Source organism: Euleptes europaea, chromosome 10 (genome assembly GCF_029931775.1).
Source record: "Euleptes europaea isolate rEulEur1 chromosome 10, rEulEur1.hap1, whole genome shotgun sequence".
Classification (NCBI taxonomy): Eukaryota; Metazoa; Chordata; class Lepidosauria; order Squamata; family Sphaerodactylidae; genus Euleptes; species Euleptes europaea.
This window is the reverse complement of record NC_079321.1, coordinates 19843800-19865093: the sequence shown is the minus strand read 5'-3', so window position 1 is coordinate 19865093 and position 21294 is coordinate 19843800. Positions and strand designations below refer to the sequence as shown.

General features: G+C 46.0%; 1 protein-coding gene across 1 annotated transcript; it reads right to left on the bottom strand.

The window, feature by feature from the left end:
• Nucleotides 1-269: 269 nt before the first annotated feature.
• On the bottom strand, nucleotides 270-15430 carry SLC25A15 (solute carrier family 25 member 15). Its single transcript, XM_056856507.1, has 7 exons — nucleotides 15365-15430; nucleotides 9986-10106; nucleotides 6150-6408; nucleotides 3438-3575; nucleotides 2144-2313; nucleotides 1309-1467; nucleotides 270-391 (listed from the first exon to the last, which is right to left on the bottom strand). The coding sequence occupies exons 2-7, from the start codon at nucleotides 10038-10040 to the stop codon at nucleotides 270-272; spliced, it is 903 nt and encodes a 300-aa protein (XP_056712485.1). The 5' UTR covers nucleotides 10041-10106; nucleotides 15365-15430.
• Between the last annotated feature and the right edge of the window lie 5864 nt (nucleotides 15431-21294).

Below are 21294 nucleotides of genomic sequence, written 5' to 3'. Positions count from 1 at the left end.
AAGAACCAGACTGCCTTGCATTTGAAATTTAGCCCATTTCTAAGCTTAATCTGGACGTGTATCCCCACCACTAAATGTTCTCTGTGCACAGAATCTCTTACTAGCTGCACAAAAATTTAGGAAACCTAGGATTTTTATTAAAACTGACCTGTGCACATTTTCATTTTAAAACTTGCATTGATGGGAGTGTGACCTTTTCCACATGGCCAACTCCTGCATCAACCTACAAGATGTACATAATGGCATCAAGCAACAACAAGAGCTTTATATTATGTATCAAACTGCTTCATCATCAGCTTCCGGCTGTACTCGTAGGCAAGAAACAGAGCACCGTTGGCTGGGAATGCACGGATCAGAGTAGGCTTTAGGCCAGAGTATAAGGCCAACACACCTGTGAACAAAGAGCTTGTATTAATATGGCTGTTTCTTCCCTTACAGGCATTGAAACCAAAGAGTGAAATTCTTACTGTGTGGATAAATACTAAGTAACCCCGTGCTGAAATTCCTTCCCCTGCACTTATCCCTCGGCCCAGAAAATCAAGCCAAATTCTTCTGCAGGCGTCAGGATTGAACTTAGAGATGGGTTTTTTAAAAAAATACTTGTAGGTAATGAAGCGTTCATGCTGTCCTACACTTGGGAAACACCCTTGGCGCATACATGAGAATGTCAAGAATTCGTGGGAGGGCTAAATATTTGGGATCTTAGTCCAAACCAGCATCCCTCACCTATGTGTTCCTTTCTGTAAAGAAATCCCACCCATCACCCAGCCTGGCTTTGTATGTGAACAGGCAGAGAGCTGAATATTCTGATCCTCCTGCCCTCAATCATAGGAAGAGACCACTAGGGTCATCTAGTCCAACCCCCTGCACAATGCAGGAAAATCACAACTATCTCCAACCCCATAGCCCCAGTGACCCCTACTCCATGCCCAGAAGATGGCCAAGATGCCCTCCCTCTCATGATCTGCCTAAGGTCATCTAGCCTCTGCTTGAAAACCTCCAGGGAAGAAGAGCTTACCGCCTCCCAAGGAAGCCTGTTCCACTGAGCAACTGCTCTGTTAGAGAATTCTTGTCAATGTCACATCCCTGTTTTCTCTTGGAGCAAAATGAGGTAGACAGCAGGAGAGAAAGAGATGGGTATATATGGTAAAATATGTGTCCCCAGTTGCAGGCTAGGCCAGAGTAAGGGGAGGTCTGCTGATATACAGGATTCCCAGTAAAAACTGCCACTTGTGGTCTTGGCTCTCCAGATTCGGAGACACATATCCCTTCCTTGTACCCCAGGTGGTTCCTGTTTTATATTCTAACCTTCCTTCCGCAATACGGTCGCAAACGTTCCCATGAAGCCTGCTTGGTTTCCAGCCATGGAAAGCACCTGGATTCTAGATTTGATACAATCGATTGGATAGACAGCCAACCACAAGCAGATTCCACCGAAGCCGCCACTGAACATCAGCGCCACAGGACCTGCAACACCAAGCAGAGGGGAAACTCAAGGCATCTGAGTACCCAATACAATGGGAGGTTGGAGAAAAGGAGAAAATCCCCCCTCCCTTGTGATGGGAGGGGGGAAGAAACACCAGCAGATGATTTGATGCCTTTGGTATCCCAAGATCTATTCCCTTTCCCCCACCCAATATTAGTGGTGGCTGAAAGGGCTGTCAGGTTTAAGTTGCCTTATGATGACCCTGAAGGATTTTCAAGGCAAGAGACATTCAGAGATGGTTTTCCATTGCCTTCCTGTGCAAAGCAACATTGGACTTTCTTGGTGATCTCCCATCCAAGTACTAGCCAAGGCCAACCCTGCTTAGCTTCTGAGATCAGATGAGATTGGGCTAGCTTGGGCCATCCAGGTCAGGGCACCAATGTTAGTGCATCCCCTGAAGCAAATTGTGGGTGTAATTTTAAGGCATGGGTATCATCTTGCTGTGACAAGATCACTACTGCACACCATAGTGATGCAGAATGGAGAGCGGGCATGCTTCCGACCTGAACACAAACATTTTTGGAGATGCATCTTTCACAGAAGGAAGAATGGTGAGAAAGTTTAGGCCTAAACATTGGAAAGCACAAGTCATTTCACCAGGTTCTGCTCATTTAACAGGAGAACATCTTGTTTGTATTTTAAGAAGCTAGAACTTACCTAACTCCTCTTTTGGTCTCCCAAAAGCAAAAAATGTCCGGCTCAGTTCATAGCCCCCAAAGAATAAAAAATAGCCAGGAATTTCTCGTAGCAAAGTGCTGGAGAGACCACGGTAAAATCCAAGGGGACCGTCCTTCTGTAGAACACCTTTCACTACTGACCAAACTGTACTAGGAGAGGAATAAAGATGGTTAAGGATGGATCACAGTTTGCAAATCAAATGGAAACTGCTTGAGTACCAGGTTATTTACAAACTGGGTAAGAGCAACAAGATTTCTCCGAGGCCAGGTAACTTAAATGCAAAGAGCCAGAAATAGGAATTTCCAGCTCCCATTCTGGGCTTCAATACTTAGAGGAGTTGGGGAGAAATCAAGGCCTATATGTTTTCAAAGATGCATTTCTGTTTTATTTTTAGCAACTTAAGTGTGCACCTATTCAAGTCCCCTGTGTATCCCACATAACATTGATCTGTTTCAGGAAGGTCTCCGTGTTGATCCGCAGTACAAAAACCAGATTCTAGTTGCACCTTAAAGAATCTGATTTTTAGTGTTAAAATGCACAAGCGAGATGAGTGCAGCCTGAATTGAGAATTCAGATGTCTTTTTATGGTTCCGATTGGCTCTAGCCTGAGCTATAGAACTATTAACCCATGCACCAACAAAGGATTCGAGGATCCAGCTGCCAAAATGTAGGCTATTAGTAGATTCTGGTGAGCTAAGCGAGCCCACACAGCTGGGGGTTCGGGCACTTCAAGCCCCCGAGAAAATTTTGAAATCTGATCAATTACAGGGACATTTTGAGACCATATGGAAATGGGTATTAGACCATAATCTGAGGTCAATATTAATTACTCCAAATCATTGGCTTATGATGCTATCACTAAAAATAGCCTTATTTTAATAACAAACATTTCAAAAAACATCAATTTTGTTGAAAAGTTTACTCATTAAAAAAAGAAAAGTTGCTTCAGGGCCCCTCTGGGATTAGGGACCCTGAAGCTTAAGCTTCATTAGTTTCATAGTAGATCTGCCTCTGAGAACAGACCAAGGAAGATGCTAGATTTGGAAGGGGAGAGAGAGGAAGAAGAGGCTTTGGACATGATCAAGAGAGGTAGCAGCTTATAGCAAAAGGCTTGTTCTACATCTAGAAGTAGGGGTGAGCTTAATGGCTTTGGGACAGGATCACTACTAGAATTGGTTCTTTTGAAAGTGGCATGCTGTGCGGACTGGACAAGAAGAGTTCCAGAATTGGGCTTTAAAGCAACAGGCCTTCTGCAGAGGTGCGGGTGACTTACTTGTGCCCCTGAAGGATCTTCCCCGACAGCTTCATTTCATGCATGGCCTGCAGGCGGCACTTCACGAGCTCTGTGGGACAAAGGACCAAGGTGGCAAAGGTGGAAGCAAAGGAACCGGCAGCGGCATTTTGGAGGTCACTGCAAGAAAGATAAATGGTATCTGGGATGTGAGAGCCGGGGCCCTCGATCTGCAGCACTGCTGTGGCCGTGTGCAGGCTTTCTGTTTCCCTGGCAGGTTAGCTCTGTTGAAGTAATACTCCTGCCACTGTTCTGAATTCCCTGAAAGGAAAACTGGCAAACAGTGTCACTGAAACTGGATTACAAATCAAGGCATCTGGTTTCCAATGCAGAATCGAAAGGGGAAATGAGCTGGTGAATTAAGGCTGCATTCAGATGTGTCTTGAAATCAAAGCATATAGACCAGGTGTGTCAAACATAAGGCCCTGGGGCTAGATCCAGCCCCTTGAGAGCTCTTATATGGTCCGTGAGGCAGCGACCGCCTGTCCCAGTCTGGGCTGGCAAGTCCACTACAGACTCACCAGTTGGGGAAGCAACCCCCCTCTTGATCTGAGCTGGTAGGCTTGCCAGTCGGGGTAGCCACTCCCCTCGCTTCCAAGGTGTCAGTTATCAAAGACTTAAATAAAAGAAAGTACTGTAATTGTGTTATTGTTTTAAGCATGTTGGTATTTTAAGTGAAAAATTATATCATTAACTGGCTTTGCCTGTGTCGTCTATAAAGTTTGTATACCTGGCATTAAATGTTATGGTACACATGGCCCAGCCTGGCCAAGTGACGTTTATGTCATATCTGGCCCTCGTTAACAAATGAGTTCGACACCCCTGATATAGATCAAACCTGGCTCCTGCCTGTTGACCGATGTACTCATCAACAAATCAAAGACTGATTCATTACTCTGGCTTGATCTCTCCGTCAGGTGGGCTGTCCACCACTTCCACCCACTTTAAAAGAACTGCACTGATTACATTATAAAAATCAACTTTTTAACTTTAAAAAAGTTCTGTGGGAGGGAGGGAAGAGAAAATGACCTAGTACCATCATGATGTCCAGCCAATTGGAACTCTCCCAATTGTAGAAATGGAAAGATGCCTCGTCCCTCTTGCCTACCAGCTGCTCATCCAAAAGAGAAAATTGTACATATGTACAAAGCACATTTCCCAGCAGGCTTGACAATCAAGGTATGTACATCTGTATTCAGCCCAGTAATCTAAATCCCTGCATAGACATTTCCTAAGAAATAAATTTGCTAGGTAGATGCCAGCCCTGTTCAAACTCTCCTTTACAAATGGCCATAGAAGATTTAATCCATAACTTCCCTAAGCAATTTCCTCCACTAGTTAACTGCCCTTATTGTTATACGTGTGTTATGTGACATCTTTTCAGTTTTAAAATCCACTGCATCTTCTGATGCGGACACAGGGAACATGTGCATTCTCTGTTTCAGAAAGTATTTTAAGTATTCAAAAACAATCTTTTTTCTGTTATGCATTTGTTGAACAACAGAATCATGCAATGCTAATATGTCTTGTTCTAGGGCAGTCAGCTTTCATAGAATAGAAACCATATTCTAATACACCAAAACTAATTTGGTATACTTTTGGGGCGCACAGACTGCAGTTGTAAAGACGCTCCCCTGGGAATAAACCCCATTGAATAACATGGGATTTTACTTCTGAGACTTGTTTTCATAAGCAGAGAGAGGGATTCTAATTAATTCAGTGACATGGACTTTAGTATTCCAGAACTCCTTGTAATCCAAATCACAATCCTAAAAAGTGGAAAAACTCAAAATTATTTTATGAAAACAGTGCAAATCAGAGTGCATTAGCAGGGTTGCCAGCTCCAGGTTGGGAAATACCTGGAGGTTTTTGGGGCAGAGCCTGAGGAGGGCGGGGTTTGGGGAGAGGAGGGACTTCAATGCCATAGAGTCCAATTCCCAATTCGGCCATTTTCTCCAGGTGAACTGATTTCTATCAGCTAGAGCTCAGTTGTAATAGCATATCTCCAGCTGGTACCTGGAGGTTGGCAACCCTATGCATTAGCAGGTTGCTATTCACTGACCTTAAACATGCTTCATGTGACCCAGCTTAATTTTGCAACTCTGAAGGTTAGAATGGTTACACAATCTTAAATTATCTGTAGTAACTGACAGTTAACTTAGGGAGTTACAGAGGGATATAGTGCAGACATTTGCAACTGTTTTGTCCAGAAAAGAGGCAGCAAACTGGCACGGGGGTACCTTTTATCCATCACATCTATAATTTTGTGACTGCACCACTTGTTAGATACCTTGGTCCCACTCCACAAAGGGCTATGAAGAACCAAAAACTTTCAACTGAACTCATAAAAAAGCAATGAAGATATTCCAGGATACACGTTAAATTAGTTAGCTCCAATCAACCACTGAGCTGCCACATCTTCCACCAGTTCAGTTTCTGAGTTGTCTTCAAGGGCAGCCCCATGGAGATAACATTACAGAAGTCACTCCTAGACGTTACAGTAGCATGGATCAGTGTAGTTCCATCAGCTAAATCCAGAAAGGAAGACAATTTTCCATATTTGATGTAGTGGTGGGGGTACCCACTTGTCGCCACCACACCAACCTGTTTCTCCAGCAACAATGCTTGGTCAAGAAACGCCCCAGCTCTTAACGGAGCCGGCTGTTTGGGAAATTAAAAAGCTCGGTCACTAACCTCAGTTGCGCTTTCCTGTCCAGTCCAAAAATTCTCCTCACAATTTGTTGGCAAAAGCCATAACACATGAAGAGAACGGAGTTTTCAGCTATGTTTGCAACAAGTGCCGGGGTGGTCCCCTTGTAGAACCCTCGAAATCCTATTTGCCTGTAAGTCTTCACAAAGCAGTCGACAAGTCCATGGTACATTTTGGGGAATGTCTGCATTTTCACCTTGGCGGTGTCAAACGGCTGACCAGTTACCACACAGGCTGTACCTCCTGTACAAAAAAAAAAAAAAAGGAGAGTTGTGAGCTTCGGAAGTCCCTCTCATTTCACAACATTCATAAGCCGAGCTTGAGAGAAAGAGCATTGGGAGTGAGGATGCAACCTGATGAAAATTAGTACCTAGAACACGCAGGCTCTACTCCATTTATTTCAGTGGAACAAATATATTCCCTCACTTCAGCATAATATTGAACGTCAGTGTCATAAGAGTACCAGAGAGGCTCAAACATGGGTCTCTTCAGTTCCCAATTATAGAATCATAGAGTTGGAAGGGACCACCAGGGTCATCTAGTCCAACCCCCTGCCCAATGCAGGAATTTCACAGCTACTTCCCCCACACACACCCAGTGACCCCTACTCCATGCCCAGAAGATGGCCAAGATGCCCTCCCTCTCATAAACTGCCTCTCATGAACTGCCTAAGGTCACAGAATCAGCATTGCTGACAGATGGCCATCTAGTCTCTGTTTAAAAGCCTCCAGGGAAGGAGCACTTACCACCTCCCGAGGAAGCCAGTTCCACTGAGGAACTGCTCTAAGTGTTAGAAATTTCTTCCTAATGTCTAGATGGAAACTCTTTTGATTTAATTTCAACCCGTTGGTTCTGGTCCGACCTTCTGGGGCAACAGAAAACAACTCGGCACCCTCCTCTCTAGGACAGCCCTTCAAGTACTTGAATTCAGTACTTGATTCAGCCATCAAGTTCACTGACTGACGTTAGGCCAGTCACTATCACAGGCTGAACTACCTCACGGGGATCTTGTGAGGAAAGGATAACCTTGGAAGCAGGGTGAGATACACATATAAGGGAAATATATCTGCTGGCCACCTTTCCCCCATACCTGATTTTGGATTTCAGAGCCATGCTTTCTCTGGACAGTGAGACAGCAACAATCGTGAAGCCTGGTTGGGTTAACCCTCATCCCAACTCAGTCCTGCAGTGCCCATAAAAACCTAGAGCGCAGCACTCTGGAGGCACTGCAGCCCTATAACCAAATACAAGGGGTGGCCTGATTTGGAGAAAAGACTGTCGGCTTCATCCCTGACCTGTGAGGTCCTGCCCCACCCCCTGAACGGTCCACCCATCCTTGAGCAAAAACTTCACAGCTCCTGGGGGCAAAGGTACTTCAAGCCATTAAAAATGGCTGCCATTTTCAATTACAGAAAGCTGAAGTCATTTGCGGGACACAGCAGATATTCTAACTAACGGGGTGGTTGCTCTCTGCATACTTTCAAGAACTAGTGCTGGACCAGTGTGTGGTGTGGGGGGCTGGGGGCAGCGGATGTCTTCTCCGGAAGGGTACACCAAGGCAGCAGTAATATGGCTCCCATGAACCTCTGTGGCCCCCTTGACTTGTACTGGTTGCTGGTGGGGTATCTGTTCCTGGTTCCTTCTACAGCAGGGGTCGCCAACCTTTTTTGAGCCTGCAAGCACTTTGGGAATTCTGACATAGGGTGGTGGGCACAATAACAAAATGGCTGCCAGACAGCGGAGCCTACCATAAAATGTCAGGGAGCGAGGTTATGTATAACTCTTATAGTACCTCTTCAACATTTCAGGCAGAAGCTCTGTTTGACAGGATACCTTTTAATCTGCACAGCCAATCAGAAGCCCTGCTAGGCAAAAGCCCCATCTAGCCTCATTCGCTTTCTAAAAGTACTTGGTGGGTGCCATGGACACCATGTTGGGGAGGCCTGTACTGCAGGATTCCAAAACAGGCAGCGTGTGTGTTTCTTCCGTCAAGTCGCAGCTGATTTATGGCGACCCCATCAGGTTTTCGAGGCAATAGACGTTCAGAGGTGGTTTGCCATCGCCTGCCTCCACGACAAAGCCTTAGTATTCCTTGGAGGTCTCCAATTCAAATATCAGCCGGGGTCGTGGCTGAAAGTGCACAACTGGCTCAAGCTTTGGCAGGCTCAAAGACATACACTTGCTCCTCAGGATCGGCCCTCAAGAATAAGAGAGGGTGCCGATCCTTCTGTGAGAGATAGTGGCACGTGCATTTCCACAGGCAGGAATTCAAATTTTCAGAAAGAAACCTATGTTTTAATATTGTGTACCTTTCAAATGTGTATAAGTGTCAAAAGGTCAGTTGTGTATTATAGGTTGGATCCAATGAAACATTCTGTGTGCACAACAGTCCTTGAGCATGCCGAAGTGCTAAAAATAATCTTGGAGGCTGCTTGTACTGATCGATTGCTGTTTCTCATAAAAATGTTGTACTCTGCTTCCTCAGTCTAACTGTCACCAAGTGTAAATTATTGCATCCAAAGTTTCTTTTTGATGTGCACAAGGCTTAGCCTTCGCAATTCTTCGCAAGAACAATAAGCACAACAGTCAGCAAGTGTTGTGGTAGCCCTAACACTATTAGCGTATGCAGAACAGTATATTTTCCTTTCCACTCATGTTCCAGTCCCACGGCCTTTTGACTCCTCTGTTTACATGATTCTCCTCTATGTCCATGTAAGTAGGTATCTGCCAACTGGACATGACATTTCATGATGAGGCGACCATTGAGCCCATGGACGTTTATGCCTCAACAAATCTGTGAAGTCCTTCAACTGCCAAAAGGTTCTTTGCTTTAATTACTAATAAATGTAGTAATTTATTTAGTAATAATAATTACTAATACATTTAAACAAATTTTCCCCACTGAGCTGACATAACCATCATTGCTAAGTTGCTTATAATGATGATTTGGTCTTTTATGTATCGAGTAAGGTGGTTAAGGTGTCGGACTAGGACCTGGGAAACCCACTCACGCCATAGAAGCTTGCTGGGTGACCTTGGGCCAGTCACACACTCTCAGTCTTGACCCTGGCAAGTATTTGGATGGGAGACCTCCAAGGAATACCAGGGTCGTGGCACAGAGGCAGGCACTGGCAAACCACCTCCAAATGTCTCTTGCCTTGAAAACCCTATGGGGTCGCCATAAATCAGCTATGACTTGATGGCAAAAAATAGAAGAAGAGAATATTTGGGTGCTGCAACTCTCTCAACTTTAACATTGGGCATACTTGTAACTTTACTTGTAGGAAACAAAGACGTTCATACTTTAAAAATGAATAAATATGCCAATTAATACAATTTTATACTCTGTTGTAAATGATACATTTTATGTTGTTAAAGCAACACAATGGGTTCATGTTTGAAGGGAAAGTAAGTATAGCATATATTTCATTTTACAACCAAAATATTATCTTTCTACTGGGGTTACCTTCATTGCTCAGCTTGTGACACAGTTTGAAACACTCATGTGAGCATGAAAGCTGATTTTAAATGAATTCAAAGCAACACTTAGAAAATTATTAGACAAGAGTGTCTACACATTTACCTTTTGGTGCAGGCCAGCCTTTCACTGAAAGGAAGCAGTGTGCTAGATGCTCAGAACAAGGTCAAAAAGGTATCCATGTCACCCCACTGAAAGTGATAACTGTCCTTTTCAGGACCAGCATCACTGTCATTAGACCCTACCTTGTGCACTTGGAGAAGGGCTTTTTTTTTTTTTGGCATAAAAGCTTCTCGAACCAGGTTCTAAAAAGTTGAGGAAATCCTCTTTGCAGCAACTTACCTACAGCCCCTGCCGTAAGATCAATGGCAGCTTGAATAACTGGGTTTGTCCTCATGGTTCACTTGCTTCGTGGTGGTTCTAGAAGTCTCCTGCCGTAAGTGAAGGTTTGCAATGGGTACCTCTAGAGAGAAAGAGGAAAGACCAAAGTTACAGTGGAACTACCTGTCCCTCTCAGTTCAACATAGGGAAATCACACCTGATTTTAATTCACTGTTGTGACTTTCTTCTAAATTCCATTGTTTGTTTTTTAAATTGCTAACAGGTCTCTGGATAGCAGGTATGCAAATGTCCTAAATAAATATAGTCGAAGAATGGCAAACATCATCAACAGTGAAAAGCAGTGAAAAGTCAGCGTGGTGTAGTGGTTAAGAGCGGTGGTTTGGAGCGGTGAACCGGGTTTGATTCCCCACTCCTCCACATGAGCGGCACAGGCTAATCTGGTGAACCAGGTTGGTTTCCCCACTCCTACACATGAAGCCAGCTAGGTGACCTTGGGCTAGTCACAGCTCCACCTAGCTCACAGGGTGTCTGTAGTGGGGAGGGGAAGGAAAGGTGATTGTAAGCCGGTTTGAGCCTTCCTTAAGTGGTAGAGAAAGTCGGCATATAAAAACCAACTCTTCTTCTTCAAGTATTCCGAAACTTACAGATCTGTGCAAAGTAAAAGCTCCATGTCCGGTTCCATTAAGATTTACATACATTTATGTAAATCGGCATTAAGATTTACATACATTTGACCATTTCTGAAGAAAAAAATTATGTAATAAATTACGTGTGAGGTCTTAGTTTCTCAAAACGCCAGGAGCAAGGCGAGAGAAATCATACACAAATTAGCAGAAATAAAAGCAGACCAGGAAAGCAGACCCTTTTAATTCAATTATCTCCAAGCTAAAGGAAGAAGGGTGCCTTTATACTGAAGCATCATTAAAATCAATGGGAATGGCATCTGAGTAAGTGAAGTCATACTTAACTATATTTATCATAACAACTCTTCTCTCCCCACCCAATTGTTTTTCTTCATTTGAGAAATAACAAAAACGTAACACATTTACAATGCCTTTAAATATTCATTTTAGGCAGGTTAGGGATAATGCAACTGAGAAGCACGTTGCAAACCCATAAAGTTAATATTTGCAAAAGGGAGCTTGCCAAAGAGTGTGACAATAACTTCATCATCCTTTGACCCAACGTGCTCCGTTAATACTTCTAATTCCTAATCCCAGCAACCTACTTAGAAGCAAATCGTAGATAGTCATACAGCAGCCTCCCCTTGCTGACAATTGCCAGAAAAAACACTTGAAACAAAGCCAGCTCAAGCTCAGACGCACACGAGGGCAGCTGATACAAACAGTGTTGTTGGAGCTTTATCGTAGGGAGCCTTTATAAATTAAAAACAAAGGAAGTTGGAGCCTCCTCGACTGCAATGCCACAGCCAAAGAAAATATTAGTTTTATGATCAGGCATCATGCCCATTGGCACTACTCTAGAGCCAAGGGCAGGCTGCAGCTGCCAGGCCAAAAGGCGACCTTACAGTAAATGCATCTCCAGGGATACAACTAGGGTTGCCAGGTCTAGGTTGGGAAATACCTGGAGATTTTGGGGATGAAGCTAGGGGAGGACAGGGTTTGGGGAGGGACTTTCCCAATTTGACTGAAAAATAGGTATGCATCATGAGTAGTATTCATTTTGACTAGTCGCCACGGATAACCCTATCCTCCATGAACATGTCTACTCTTCCGTTAAAGCCTTCCAAGTTGTCAGCCATCCCCACATCCTGGGGCAGGGAGTTCCACAATTTAAGTATGTGTGGTGTGAAGAAATGCTTCCTTTTATCTGTTTTGAATCCCTCACCCTCCAGCTTCAGCAGATGACCCTGTGTTCTGGTATTATGAGAGAGGGAGAAAAGCTTCTCCGTGTCCACTCTCTCCATACCATGCATAATTTTATGGACCTCTATCATATCTTCCCTTAGTAGAAAAGGGCAAGAGTGGGTAGCCGTGTTAGTCTGTCTGCAGTAGTAGAAAAGGGCAAGAGTCCAGTAGGACCTTAAAGACTAACAAAAATTTCCTGGTAGGGTATGAGCTTTCTTGAGCCACAGCAGACAGACTAACACAGCTACCCCCTGTGAAATATCTTCCCTTAATATGGCCAATTGTTAAGTGGGGGTGGGGAGGCATGTTAAAATGGTTTAAGTTAGCAAACTTTATGGAATTGCCCCAAGGGACAATGTTCTAACTAATTACAATATGCTACAGAAACAAATCATTGTCTGAGGAATATTCACAGCCTGAATGGCAGAACAGGCAGCTCAAAACCTTTTGTTTCAACTAGCTTTAGACAACCGGCAACTCAAAACAGACCTCCTTTCCCAACAAAACCAGCCAATCTTATGCAAGACTACTCTCGGTTCGGCAAGACAATCTACAGATGTGGTTCGGCAAGACAATCTACAGATGTGGTAGGATGTTGCTGAAGCATTCTTTTTCCACCACTCCCTTTTTCAGTTTTTCCCCAGATGCCATAAAAAGGGGGATAGTTTTAAATTAAACCAGTAATAAAATCCTTTGTGTGTATCACCTTGTTTTGGGCGATTTGTAGCTTTTGGGCGCAAACACTGTACTTCCAAGAATGGAGGCACGAAAGGCTATTCAAGTGTGGTGATGTGGGATTGACAAGGGCTGCACCCACTCAGCGTTGGATATGGAGCTATACAGCAATTTCTGGCCATTAGATTGGCTTGCCCACAGAGGGAATTCTCGCTGCTGATCATTATTATAGTGCTACCACAGCACCGTATCCAATGACGTGTGGATGCTCCCTAGGAATGGAAAGAAGCCTGAGAATTAGCCATAAGGGCAGAACGAGCCATCAACACTTCCAGGGTTATGGTTGGGGGGCACACAACGCAGCAATCTTGCATAAGGTAAGCAGATCCAGGTCCCGTCCACACATGGATAACAGACCTCCATTTTGAGCTCCACGGAAGAAAAGAAGGCTATAAATATATATAAGGAAACTTCTACCTGGGAAGCCAAGCTTCTACGTGGTGTCCTTCATAATTCAAGAGAAGGAGGTAGAGCAAAGATTTGAGGTAATTTTAGATTACTTACACAGACTGCTTTTCTACTTTAAAAAATCCCCAAAGTGGTGTACTCTACACAACAATATAAAGCAGTTTCTGTACCATGCAAAAGAAAAGTGGCACAGAAATATTTCAAACACCTAAATAGGCATTGAAATACAATTTAAATATCAGGAATAATAAATAAATATAACAACATAATCAATTAAAGGTGGTTTAGAATGGACTGCTTTGTGGCAACTGGTGGATTCCAGGTTTGGAATAGGCCTTCACGTTTAATTTTTAAAAAAATTGTATGCAAACAGAAAAGCCAGCACGCAAAGCAAAAGGGAGCGGGGTCAAACTGTCCTCCCTGAAGACAGCTTCAGGTGGGCAGGGCATTAATCCATTTATAGCAAACAAAATTCCAGTCTCTGATATGCTTACTAGTTGGTAGCCTTTTTCTTAAAAAACAACAGCAACAAAGTTAGAAGGCACATTCCAAACACGCAAGGAATAGTATTCAGAAAGCACGCTGTAAGCAATTACAAAATAAGATCTTAAATGAGGATTGGTCCTTAGTGTAAGGATGCAAATCATAAATGTTCACCTCACTTCTTCCAGAAACCCTTTCTCCTCACCAGACGGTTTCTGCTGGCTAGAAATCCATAAATTTAGGTGAGTTTTCTTATTGGCAAGGTGTAATGCTTTCAACTCAGCCGAGACACAAGGGCGATACAATAAAATTATTGCAGAAAAATGCAAATGCCCATTTTGTCTGGATCAAGTAAACTCCCTAGCTTCCACAAAATAATACTGCACGAAATAAATATATTGCTCCCTAGATAAAACAGCTAAAGACACTTTCTGAGGGGCGGATACTGAGTTATCTGCTGTCAAGTAGATCGGTCAATTGCGTTAGAGATGCGGCAACTTTTCTCTTCATAGTGTCAAGGAAAAATTAAATTTCAGTTCCCCTTTTTTTAAAGTGCGAAACGGTAGATGAATAGTCAATGGCTGTTAAATCTAGGGAAAGGAAGGAATATCACAAAGTAGAAAGGAGAGAGACCAAACTGTTCTCCCTGAAGATAGCTTCAGGTTGGAAAGGCGTTAATTATTTCGTAGCAAACAAAATTCCAGTCTCTTTGATGTACTTAGTAGGGTGGAAGCCTTATTCTCTCTCAACAAAAAAAAATTAGAAGGTACATTCCAAACATTCCTTCTCTTGCAGCCTGAAGCGGTGAAGCCAATTCCACCAATCTCCTTCTCCAGAATGCGTGAACAGGCACCAAGGGTTCTCCAAGGGGACTTACACCTCAACCCTCTGCAGCATAAGGTACCTTATACTGAATCAGACCATCGGTCCACCAATGTCAGTATTGTCTACTCAGACTGGCAGCAGCTCTCCAGGGTCTCCATCACCTACTGCGTGTGTGTAAAGTGCTGTCAAGTTAGAGTTGACTTGCGGCGACCCCAGCAAGGGGCTTTCAGGGCAAGCGATTAAGCAGAGGTGGTCTGCCATTGCCTTCCTCAGCACAGACTTCCTTGGAGGTCTCCCTTCCAAGTACCGGCCCTGCTTAGCATCCCAGACCGGGTTATACCATGCCGCCTTCACTCCCTACATCACCTGCTACCTGGAGGGGCTGTGGCTCAGCGGCAGAGCATCTGCTTGGCATGCAGAAGGTCCCAGGTTCAATCCCCGGCTTCTCCAGTTAAAGGGACCTGGCAAGTAGGTGATGTGAAAGACCTCAGCCTGAGACCCTGGAGAGCCGCTGCCAGTCTGAGCAGACAATACTGACTTTGATGGACCGAGGGTCAGATCCAGTATAAGGCAGCTTCATGTGTTCATGTGAATCTCAGGGAAGGGCCGTGGCTCAGTGGTAGAGCATCTACTTGGTGTGCAGAAGGTCCCAGGTTCAATCCCCGCCATCTCCAGTTGAAAGGACTAGGCAAGTATGTGATGGGAGAGATCCCTGCCTGAGACCCTGGAGAGCCGCTGCCGGTCTGAGCAGACAATACTGACTTGGATGGACCGAGGATCTGATCTGGTAGAAGGCAGCTTCGTGTGTTCACGCGTAGCTGGCCCTTTCAACTGGAAAGTGCAGGGACCGAACCGGAGACCTTCTGCAGGCCGAGCCGATGCTCTGCCAACGGAGCCGCGAGCCTCATTAGGGATCCTGAGTCAACGTGGGCAGGGCAGGACTGCACTGCAAGGGTCCCGCCACGTGGGCGGACCAACAGCGACTGCCTTCTGCGGCCGCCCCCGTCTCGCCTTCTCTCCCCTCCCGGCCGCCTGGCTGCCTGGCTGCCTGCCTGCCTACCTCCCGCCACCTCGGTCCAGCAGCAGCATCGCCTGTCCCGGCTCCTGACCTCCGCGGCCACGGCTGTTATACCGGCTGGCAAAGGCGGCGAGTCACGCTTAGGGAGGGAGGAGGAGGAGCCCGGCCTGGGAAGCGGAACTGGAGGCTCTGGGGGCGTGGCCAAAGCCGGCCTCGCCTGCCTGGGGAAGCGACGGCGTCAGAAGGCAGGAGAAAGCGGCGCCCTGGAGCCAATGACGCTCCCTCGGCCACGGGCGTGCCTGCGTGGGCTATACCGTTAGGTATTCCGTGCCGGAAGGGCAGCTGGGCCGTGGCTCAGTGGTAGAACACCTGCTTGGCACGCAGAAGGTCCCAGGTTCAATCCACGGCATCTCCAGTTGAAGGGACTAGGCAAGAAAGACCCCTGCCATGGGGAGGGGCTGTGGCGCAGTGGCAGAGCCTCTGCTTCGCATGCAGAAGGTCCCAGGCTCAATCCCCGGCAACTCCAGTTAAAGGTATTAGGCAAGTAGGTGATGGAAAAGACCCCTGCCTGAGACCCTGGAGACTAAGCCCGTGGTTCAGAGGTAGAGCACCTGCTTGGCATGCAGAAGGTCCCAGGTTCAATCCCCGGCATCTCCAGTTAAAGGGGCTATAAGTAGGGGGTGTGATGAAAGACCCCTGCCTGAGACCCTGGAGAGCCGTTGCCGGTCTGAGCAGACAAGGCTGACTTCGATGGATGGCAGCTTCATGTATACTTTCTTTGGGGAGGGCCGTGGCTCAGTGGCAGAGCATGCAGAAGGTCCCAGGTTCAATCCCCGGCATCTCCAGTTAAAGGGACTAGGCAAGTGGGCGATGTGAAAGACCTCTGTTAATTTCAACAGGGACATACCAAAGAATGGCTATGACGCTTCCCCTTATACTGAATGAAAGTGGCACTGCTGTGGCTCAGACTGACTTCGATGGACCAAGGGTCTGAATCAGTGTATGGCAACTTCATGTGTACTTTCTTTGGGGACGGGCTGTGGCTCAGTGGCAGAGCGTCTGCTTGGCATGCAGAAGGTCCCAGGTTCAATCCCCGGCATCTCCAGTTAAAGGGGCTATAAGTAGGGGGTGTGATGAAAGACCCCTGCCTGAGACCCTGGAGAGCCGTTGCCGGTCTGAGCAGACAAGGCTGACTTCGATGGATGGCAGCTTCATGTATACTTTCTTTGGGGAGGGCCGTGGCTCAGTGGCAGAGCATGCAGAAGGTCCCAGGTTCAATCCCCGGCATCTCCAGTTAAAGGGACTAGGCAAGTGGGCGATGTGAAAGACCTCTGTTAATTTCAACAGGGACATACCAAAGAATGGCTATGACGCTTCCCCTTATACTGAATGAAAGTGGCACTGCTGTGGCTCAGACTGACTTCGATGGACCAAGGGTCTGAATCAGTGTATGGCAACTTCATGTGTACTTTCTTTGGGGACGGGCTGTGGCTCAGTGGCAGAGCGTCTGCTTGGCATGCAGAAGGTCCCAGGTTCAATCCCCGGCATCTCCAGTTAAAGGGGCTATAAGTAGGGGGTGTGATGAAAGACCCCTGCCTGAGACCCTGGAGAGCCGTTGCCGGTCTGAGCAGACAAGGCTGACTTCGATGGATGGCAGCTTCATGTATACTTTCTTTGGGGAGGGCCGTGGCTCAGTGGCAGAGCATGCAGAAGGTCCCAGGTTCAATCCCCGGCATCTCCAGTTAAAGGGACTAGGCAAGTGGGCGATGTGAAAGACCTCTGTTAATTTCAACAGGGACATACCAAAGAATGGCTATGACGCTTCCCCTTATACTGAATGAAAGTGGCACTGCTGTGGCTCAGACTGACTTCGATGGACCAAGGGTCTGAATCAGTGTATGGCAACTTCATGTGTACTTTCTTTGGGGACGGGCTGTGGCTCAGTGGCAGAGCGTCTGCTTGGCATGCAGAAGGTCCCAGGTTCAATCCCCAGCATCTCCAGTTAAAGGGACTAGGCAGGTAGGTGATGTGATGAAAGACCCCTGCCTGAGACCCTGGAGAGCCGTTGCCGGTCTGAGCAGACAATACTGACTTGGATGGACCAAGGGTCTGATCCACTATAAGGCAGCTTCATGTGTTCATGTGATACCCCACCCCCATCCCCCATCAAAGGCTTTTGGGGTCAGAGCGAGAGGGAAAGGCTGCTGGTTATCTTCCTGGGTGCTTATAAAGGATGCCTCTTAAGCTGCATGGTTGGATATGGCACAATCAATCCGCTAGAGCTGTCATTCAGAGCTGGATTTTCCGGAGCCACATTCAGGCATGGTTGGGTATTAGGCTATCATTGCCCTGTAGCAATGAGTTGCAACTGGACTGGCTTGTCCGCATAGGATAATCCATTTGCAAATGATTGCTATACTGTAACAACAGAAAAGAGCAAGAGTCCAGTAGCACCTGAAAGACTAACAAAATTTCTGGCAGGGTATATCTGAAGAAGTGAGCTGTGACTCACAAAAGCTCACACCCTGCCAGAAATTTTGTTAGTTTTTAAGGTGCTACTGGAGTCTTGCTCTTTTCTACTGCTACAGCCAGACTAACATGGCTACCCACTGTGATCTGTCTTCATAGTGTAACAAGACTGCAATATCCACCAATATGCTGATCCTGGAGCAAGACCACCCAGGGGTGAGCCTTGCTACTGGCTGCATACATAAGAAGAGTTGGTTTTTATATGCCGACTTTCTCTGCCACTTAAGGGAGACTCAAACCGGCTTACAATCACCTTCCCCTCCCCACAACAGGCACCCTGTGAGGTAGGTGGGGCTGAGAGAGTGTGACTTGCCCAAGGTCACCCAGCTGGCTTCATGTGTAGGAGTGGGGAAACAAATCCAGTTCACCAGATTAGCCCCTGCCACTCATGTGGAGGAATGGGGAATCAAACCCGGTTCTCCAGATCAGAGTCCACCACTCCAAACCACTGCTCTTAACCACTACACCACGCTGTGGCATTGTACCCTGCTGAAGTCCCTCCCCCCTCCAAACCCTGTCCTCCCCAGGCTCCACCCCCAAATCTCCAAGCAAGAGTTAGCAGCCCTACTTGATGTGGAGGATCTGTTATTAGTGTATGGCTGGGGCCCTGAGTTCCCAGAGCCCACAACCTGGCACTTGGGTACATATGAGCTTCTCTGATCCCAGTTACAGCTTCTGCTGTTAACTGTGGGTGTTACTTCCAGAACCAAAATTCCAAGATCAGCTTTTGGGGTTGAGACCCAGGCCCAAAATAAGAACAAGAGTTGAAAGTTTGAGCATAGCTGCAATTGCGTAGCTGTAACAAGCTGTTTCTAGCATTCACGGCTCTGGCAGGGAAGATAAGGAACATCTTGGGGTTTCACAGAAAGTGCTGAAAATCACAACATGGTCCAGTTGACCTTCTGAAGAAGTGAACAGTAGTTACCTAATGATGTATCACCATGAAAAACACACCTCCTGATAAATAAATAATTAAATTTTACTACCCCGATGGCCTATTATGGGATGGCTACATGTGCAGTATACTCATGCTAGATTATGTTAATTTTAGCCAATAGAAGAATGAAGGATTGGGCGTCAAATGTGATAAGGTATAAAGTGTGCACGCCTTGAGTGGGAGGGTGTGCTTGGCTTTGGATGCTTGGGCACCTATTTGCGATCACAAATAGACCTTTTTCTTTCATCCCCTTAGTGTGGTTATTGGCTCTATGGTACCAGGCCCAATCCTGGGGGTTACCACACTTTGTATTCCCAGCGATGTATTAAGAGTTTGAAAATGTTGTAAAAAACATCGCTTTAAAAGGGTTTTTGGATACCATGGCTTATAAATGGTTGGAAGACGTCTTCACAGCTAAAGGGGCCAAACAAAGTGCGAACAGTATTTTTTATACCGTTTTCAAACTCTTAATACATTGGTGGGAATACATAGAAAGTGCGAACAGTATTTTTTATACCGTTTTCAAACTCTTAATACATTGGTGGGAATACATAGAAAGTGCGAACAGTATTTTTTATAACATTTTCAAACTCTTAATACATCGCTGGGAATACAAGTGCGGTAACCCCCCCTGTTTATGGTAACATTTTAAAGGAAAGTAAGAAAAGACATTCCAGAAACGCTGTATGCAGAAGCTCCCTTGTATTCCAGGAACCATACTTTAAAATACTTTCCCCAATACTGTTGCATTCATTTTACATTAAAAGATCATAATTTGTGACATCATTGTGCATGAAATGTTTCTGAACCAATTAGAAGTGGTTGGGCTAATTACTGAAACTATTTTTTTAAATGCCTTTACTGGAACCACAAGACCTGGATGGCCCAGGCTAGCCTGATCTCGTCAGTCCTCAGATGCTAAGCAGGGTTGGCCACGATTAGTACTTGGATGCGAGAACACCAAGGAAGTCCAGGGTTGCTGCGCAGAGGCAGGCAATGACAAACCACCTCTGCACGTCTTTTGCCTTGAAAACCCTGCAAGTAAGACAGCTGCAACTTGGAGACACTTTACACACACACAAACAGGGTTGTTATTAAATGTTGATGAACCTGGATTAGAAACAGCTTTTGGAGTCTTGTCATTCATTTTTGGGTGGAACGTCAACGCTAGTGTTGTTCCGGAAGTGCCATGCAGAGGATGTAATATTTTCAGTAAATGCAGCTCAGGACTTGACAAGCCTATACAACAGGGGTGGGGAACGTCAGGCCCGGGGGCTGTTTAAGGCCCGCAAAATCATTTGGTCTGGCCCTTCGTGGGTCCTGGAAGATCTCTAGTTCAGAAGGATCTAAGACTGGCGATCCACCCCCTCCGGTGGTCAGGAATAGCCTCTATTCAGGGCAGAAGTGAGTTTGTTTTGCTGAGAAAAGGAACCTTCTCACCCCCCTTGCAGAAGAGTCGTTAGATATGGAGCTTCTAGGACCACCCAAGAAACTGTTAACCCTTTCCCACCCGGGCCATGGAGAAATGTATTCCCTCTGTACTACAAGAGGGCTGGGGGCGGAAGTGATGACAATGGTGGGGTTAAAGGGGGCAGGGCCAGAATGCACGGGTATGGGGGGAGTTCCTAGCCAGTGTGTCCTCATTTAATCCCTGCAGGTGGAGGTAGTAGGAGCCAGCTGTAGAATCCAGCCCTGGCCATGCGGAGCAGGAGCAGCTCTGGCGTGTGGCTGGACGCTATGCCCGGCTGGTGCAACAGACCATCCTGTGCCACCAGGTGGGCGAGTGCGCCACTGGTTAGATGTCTGCCTGCTTGCCTGCACCGGGGTGTGTGTGTCATCTGGGGCAGTTGCCTGCTTGGGGCTTGGTTGGCTAATTTTTAAGTTGATAATTTTGTTTGGCCCGCAAACGATGTTATAAATATCCAAATGGTCCTTGGCGGAAAAAGGGTTCCCCACCCCTGCTATAGAGCAAACCACAGAGGAAAATATTAAAATGCATTAAATTCTGGTGCACCAGGGTTTAAAGTCCATCTGCATTTACTTTGGGGCTTGCCAAATCTTTACTGAACAGCCTTCAACCCCAGACCTCATAACAAAACATCATTCAATGTTGTCCATGAAAGGAAGGAAGGAAATGACTATGGAAAGAAAAAGAGGGAACGGGAGCTTGGGAAAAGGGCAAAGGTCAGGAAGAACTAATGCAAGTACAGGAGCATCAGAAACAAAACGAATGGGCAAATTTCTGTCACATAAAAGTATAACTTCCTATGTGAAGATGCTTCAATCGCAAATGGGGACACCCCCCCCCCGCACAGTTCCCTGTGTGTCTTTCCATATAGTCAGCAACTCATTTAAACTGGGCAGATTTGTCTACGCATTAATGTGTTTATACACATTCTGTCCATTCTTGCCCCTGGGGTCTCTCACCTAGGTCCGTCTTTGTTTGGCTTCAACACTGCTTTGTTTGGCTTCAAGCTCTTGCAGAGCATTCATGTCTCCCCCACTT